The sequence below is a fragment of the Lottia gigantea genome (assembly GCF_000327385.1).
Source record: "Lottia gigantea unplaced genomic scaffold LOTGIsca_4, whole genome shotgun sequence".
Lineage (NCBI taxonomy): Eukaryota > Metazoa > Mollusca > Gastropoda > Lottiidae > Lottia > Lottia gigantea.
The window spans coordinates 6052730-6059050 of record NW_008709379.1 but is presented as its reverse complement, the minus strand read 5'-3'; the positions used below and the strand labels follow the sequence as shown (position 1 = coordinate 6059050).

The following is a 6321-nucleotide window of genomic DNA, read 5'->3' as shown; positions in this document are numbered from 1 at the left end:
AAACGGTTCTCTATAATTCTGTATCCTATCGGCACCGTAAAAGTCGGTATGCTGTATATGATTTGACGTTTGTGCTTGTTGAAAAATCCACCGTTGATCAAATTACAGTGAATGTTGATCACATCGATATCGTTCTCGATGTTGGCCTTGTGCGGCGCCAATGTCGATTGCGCGTATATTCGTTTATCGAACCCTAGTAACGCATTCAACGAATTTTCTACGTTGAAATCGACTTGACTGTTATTTCTCAAGATCAGTTTTATTTTGTTCAGATTCAAATTACCTTCGAATTCGATATTGTTTTTGCCGTTCACGCTTCCTGCGTATTCGGATAGGTATTCGTTGATGGCTACGTATTCGTAGCTCCCCGGTAGTAAGCTTATGGTTTCGAACGTAACTCCGTTATCCGTCGATATTTTTAGTTGATTTTTTTTTTCGTTGATGTTTCTAATGGAATTGTAAACGGAGAAATACTTTAATCCCAGTTCGTACTGTTTATTGCGATCGAGTTCATACTCGTAGTCTAGAGACAATTTGATGTCTGGTTTATTCGAGGTGATAACGAACAATTGTTCTTTATTGGACATTTTTAATGACGTTTATATAGTCTTTTTTAGTGATGATTTTTTTCTCCAAAAGCCGTTTTAATATGCCATTGACTTCGTTGTATTGTCTGTCCGATCGATGACCTTCCTTCATGGCCGCTAATATTATTTCTAATCTATTAAGCAATTCTTTATTGTTGTCGGATAAAAACGTTATACCTTGTCCAGATGCCACCATATCATCGAATTCGTCTATTTCTTGTATGATTGCTGGATACTCTTCTGCATAATCATCTACACCCTCTTGCTCAATAACTTTTGTTATATATAAATCAACTTCTTTCAATCTTCTTGTTTCGGGTCCTGACTTTCTGATCGCATGTAGAAATTTTGAGTATGCAACTAAATCCTTGTAATCGGCAATTTCAACATCCTCGTCATTCATTAAATCTATTAACCCTCTCGTTAATGTGTATACGTAATCTTTTGTATCGATTATAGATTCGGGGGTATTTGTCCTAAATCTTATTCTAAAACCATTGAACAACAAACCCACTTCATCAATGATTGGTGAAATGCTTTTTGGTAATTCTGGCCTAGGGTTTGAAAAAAGACATTTTTACATCATCTACTGTCCTAATTATAACACCACTATATTCAATCGCTTTGGGGTGATGAGGTGTGGGTTCTATACGAGGCGTGGGTTCTATAACGAGTTTAATATCCTCTTGACTTTTTAACTTTTTGAAATAGAGTCTGTAGATTTTCTGTTAATCCGAGTTGTTGTAATCTGTAATTTTCAACTTGGGTCTTTATTTTATTCTTAGCTTTGATATATTCTCTATTTCTTTTTAAAAAATTATTCCAATCCGTCATTTTTAAACAAATAAAATTAACATATATCGATCATAACTCTTTCTCCCGCAGGTTTTCTAGTATTTACAAATACATATCCATGATCATCTGGGTTTCTCCATTGAGCTTTACAAACCTTTTTAAATGTATCTCTATCCATTCCGTGATTTATAGACTGAATGATTTGAGATAAATCTTTATCGTTTAATTCAAATAATAAAAAACAATTTGCATTTTTTCTAATGAACATAGAATCCATCCCGTAAAAAGATTGGGATTGGTATATGCAGTGACAGTTGTGATGTCTTCCTTTGGTGAAGAATTCTTGTTGAACAGTTTGATTTCTTTGCGCTACGCAGTCGTCAAACAATATTAAGTTCTTTCGATTGCTATCAATATTAGACAAGTCTAGATCATTAACATTTTTCGTAAGAAAAACTTTTATATCCGTTGGATTGAAAGATGGATTCTTTGATTGAAGTTTTCTATGATATCTTTTATTTCCACTTCTTCTTCGTTTCTTCGTAATATTGAAATATGTCTTGAACGTCTTTCTTTGGTAAATATTCTAAAGCTTTGAGGAATTGATAATACGATTCCTCTGGTGTTGTTGTGTAGATATACAGAGAATCGAAATCTAAAAGGTTTGGTGTTGTCAACATGTTAAAAGTGAGATGAGTTTTCCCAGAACCGGAACTACCGCATATACACATGAGCATTAGGTTATTAGGAAATATTTCTGAATTAATAAATTTTTTGCCCATTTTTATTTATTACATTTTCGTACCAAAAATCACCCCGTTGCCTTTTTACTTTGAAAGGAAGATTCCCTCGCCCGAACGTATGTTTTTAAAAAATATGGCGTCACCCTTGTGTTTGACCTTCATTTCTCCGGTGTCGATTTTATCTATTAATTTATCTTTAACGGTTTTCTTGGTTTCTTCGCCAAATCTTTGTCCGAATTTTTTAACAGTCCCTAATATATCTCCTACTCCCGAACCTCCTCGTGCTTCTCTTTCTATTGCCAAATTGTGTCTACGCGCAGCGGCTTCAGCTTTCTTATCGTTGACAGCTTTGGCTATCCCAGCAGCTCCACCAGCAGTTGCACCAGCTGCAGCTAAACCAGCAAAGATTAAAGGTAAGAAAGGTAAAAATCCACCTTTTTTAGTTAAATTCTCATCAATTCTTTCCAAGTCTATATCGTCTCTGACTTTGCAATGTTTGTATTTATCGATAATCTTTTGGGTTGTATGCAGTTTTTTTACCGTTGTAAGTTATTAGAGTCGGCGAATTTGTTTCCATAGCTTCTATTATTTTCATAACTAAAGTTTCTGGTTTCATTTTTAAAGGGTGTTTTTTTTATTCAATTCTTATCATTCTTCTATCTGATATTTTAATCAAATGTTTTGTTTCTTCCAGCAATAAACAATAGCCGGTCACATCTCCTTGTGTTTTATCGATGTGAATATTTATGTTTACCCCTGTTTTGAAAAGATCTTCTTGATGAGCTGACAGATCGAAACAAAAGATTGGATGATTGAGTGAAAAATCTGTGTATTCAAACCGAGGCGTATTTCCAAACAATTCGCACATGTTTTTATAGTTTCTGTACAATTCGTTGAAATCTTTTTTGGAAGGATCAATTGTCAAAGGTTGATTGGGATAATTATCGTTGTTCAATCTGACTTGAACTTTGCGAATGATGGGATCTTGAGTATGGTTCAATGCCACTCTGAAAATGTTGTTTTTGTTTGTCTGAGAGTCTGGCAAGTTTTTGAAACCGACCATTAGATATCTCGCTGGTTTGACGGTGTTGGTAATTGGCCACGTGGTCGATTCTCCAGTTAAAGTCATGCTACCTACCGTGTTACGACGAAGAAAAGCAATTTCGATGTCTTTGGTTAAAGAGTTGAATATTCTCGTTTCCACTTCTACGGAAGGAGTGTGTAAAGTTGGATATTTGTTATTTCCAATTTAGCGTCAGAGTTGTTTTCACCAAAGAATATCTTGTTGTCGTTGATTTCTCTTTGCAAATGAATTTTATACGGTAAACCTATGGAAACCTTTCTGTGTTCCAAGAGACCAAATAAAGGATACAACTTCCAATTTACGTAATTACCCCATCTGTTGTTCTCGACGACATTGTTGTATTGAAGCGCTCGTTTTTCAAATAAGTGATTTACTCCGCGAGTCACTCTTTCCAGTGTGTTTCTAGCAACTACCCTTATCCTAGCAAGGTCTGCGTCATTTGCTACAGTTCTGACCGGTTCTTTTAAAACTTCTCCGTCACCGACATCGGGAATCCATCCCGAAACTGAATCGTAGTTTTTGGGATACAGAACCGTTTTCAACATTGTGTCAAACTCGCCGGGGTGTTTTATGGTTTCTATCGGATTTGAACCAAAACCATTTCGCTTAATAATGACGGAAAGAAGTTGTTTTCTAAAGTCGTGTTGGTTTGTGGCGTCTTTGATTTTGAAATCGCATCGGAAATGGGCATCGGAAAGCAGCAACCAATTGGACAACGAATTAATTTCAAAGGTAACTCTTCCTCCGTCGTTTATTTGGGTCTTTGTCCCTACCGATGGTGAGATGATTACGTAATCCTCTTTCTTCTTGTTGAACGAATATTGAATCGGATCATACAATTGAAAGATTGGATCCAATCTGTAATTTTTGCTTGCCATTTTTATCCAATGATTTTAAACCCTTTTCCTTGTTTTTCTAGGGCTTGTCGTTCTAGTCTCTTGTTTCTTAGTTCTCTTATTAACTGCAGTTCTTTAAGTTCGTCAGATTTTTTCACTGCATCGCTTATATTTACTCCTGCTTTTGCCACAGAACCAAGAGCTTGCGCTTCTGAGGAAATGAGGGATTTGTTGTTTGAGACAAAATTGGTCACTTTGGAGATGAGAGATGTTAGCGCAGAGAAGAAACCGTCTCTTTCGAATTTTTTTTGTTCGTGTTTTAAAATTAAAGACATTTTTAACAGTTTGGGGAGTCTGATATAATACATTTTAGCAGTTGTGTCTTTTCGGATATGATGCATTGAAAAAGCTGCGCATGCGCAGAAGTGAAATGCGTCATATCCGAAAAGACATATACTACTTCCATCTTTATTTAGTGAGATGGTTTTGGAAGCTGGTTCAAATCCGATAGAAACAATCAAACATCCTGGGGAATTCGACACAATGTTGAAAACAGTTTTATATCCTAAAGATTTCGATTCAGTTTCAGGCTGGATACCCGATGTTGGTGATGGAAGTATTTTAAAAGAACCGGTAAGAAATCTTGCAAATGATGCCGATTTAGCTAGAGTGAGAGTTGTTGCTCGAAACACGATAGAAAGAGTAGGACGAGCAGTTAATCATGGATTCGAAAAACGAGTACTTCAGTATAATAATGTTGTTGAGAATAATAGGTGGGGTAATTACGTAAATTGGAAATTATATCCTTTATTCGGTCTGTTGGAACATAGAAAAGTTTCCATAGGCTTACCATATAAAATTCATCTACAAATAGAAATAAACGACGATAAGATATTCTTTGGAGAGAATGGTTCAGATGCAAAATTAGAAATAACGAATCTCCAACTTTTCATACCCGTAATAACACCATCAATTGAAGTAGAAACGAAAATATTCAACTCGTTAACTAAAGATATTGAAATAGCTTTTCTTCATCGTAACACTGTAGGTAGCATTACTTTAACTGGAGAATCCACCACATGGCCAATCACTAACACTATTAAACCAGCAAGATATTTAATAGTTGGTTTCAAGAACTTACCAGATTCTCAAACGAATAACAATAATGTCTTTAGAGTGGCAATGAACCAAACTCAAGATCCTTTAATCCATAAAGTTCAAGTAAGATTAAATAACGATAATTATCCTAACCAACCTTTAACAATTAATCCAACCACAAAGGATTATAATGAATTGTATAGAAACTATAAAAATATGTGTGAATTATTCGGAAATCTACCTCAGTTTGAATATGTAGATTTTGCACTTAATCATCCAATCTTCTGTTTTGATCTTTCAGCTCACCAAGAAGATCTTTTCAAAACAGGAGTGAACATAAATATTCATATTGAAAAAACACAAGGAGATGTAACAGGTTATTGTTTATTATTGGAAGAAGCAAAACATTTAATTAAAATAGCAGATAGAAGAATGATAAGAATTGAGTAAAAAATACACCCTTAAAAATGAAACCAGAAGCTTTAGTCAAGAAAATAATAGAAGCTATAGAAACAGCTTCCCCAACTGTAATAACAATCAACGGTAAAAAAATCAGCATAACTAAAAAACTTATTGATAAATACAAATATTGTCAAGTCAGAGACGATATAGATTTAGAAAGAATTGACGCGAACGCAAAAGAAGGTGGATTTTTACCTCTCCTTCTACCTTTAATATTTGGTGGTATTGCAGCAGCTACTGGAATAACAAAAGCCGTCAACTCAAATAAAGCAGCTGCAGTAACAGCAGCCGAAGAACATAGACATAATTTAAAAATGGAAAAGTTGGCCGAAGGTTCAGGAGTGGGAGAAATGATAGGCACAATGAAAGAATTTGGAAAAAGATTTAGTGAAGAAACCAAGAAAACTGTTAAACAAGGATTAAATAAATTAGTAGATAGTATTGACACAGGAGAAATCAAAGTCAAACATAAGGGTAATGGAATATTTTTAAAAAATATACGCACTGGAGAAGGAATATATCTTTCGAAGTATAAAGGAGAAGGAGTTATTTTTGGAACAAATTAAAATAATAAAAAATGGGTAAAAAATTTAATCATTCAGAAATATTTCCTAATAACCCAATGCTCATGAGTATATGCGGTAGTTCCGGTTCTGGGAAACTCAACTCACTTTTAACATGTTGACAACACCAAACCTTTTAGATTTCGATTCTTT

General features: G+C 34.7%; 2 protein-coding genes across 2 annotated transcripts; one reads left to right on the top strand and one right to left on the bottom strand.

Moving 5' to 3' along the window:
* Window positions 1-1437: 1437 nt before the first annotated feature.
* LOTGIDRAFT_105610 (hypothetical protein) lies at window positions 1438-2164 on the bottom strand (the record flags this gene model as incomplete). Its single annotated transcript, XM_009059922.1, has 2 exons — window positions 1438-1885; window positions 1908-2164. The coding sequence occupies 2 exons, from the start codon at window positions 2162-2164 to the stop codon at window positions 1438-1440; spliced, it is 705 nt and encodes a 234-aa protein (XP_009058170.1).
* Window positions 2165-4525: 2361 nt separating this feature from the next.
* On the top strand, window positions 4526-6171 carry LOTGIDRAFT_153924 (hypothetical protein; the record flags this gene model as incomplete). Its single annotated transcript, XM_009059921.1, has 2 exons — window positions 4526-5519; window positions 5621-6171. 2 exons carry the CDS (start codon window positions 4526-4528, stop codon window positions 6169-6171), a joined length of 1545 nt encoding a protein of 514 aa, XP_009058169.1.
* Window positions 6172-6321: the final 150 nt, after the last annotated feature.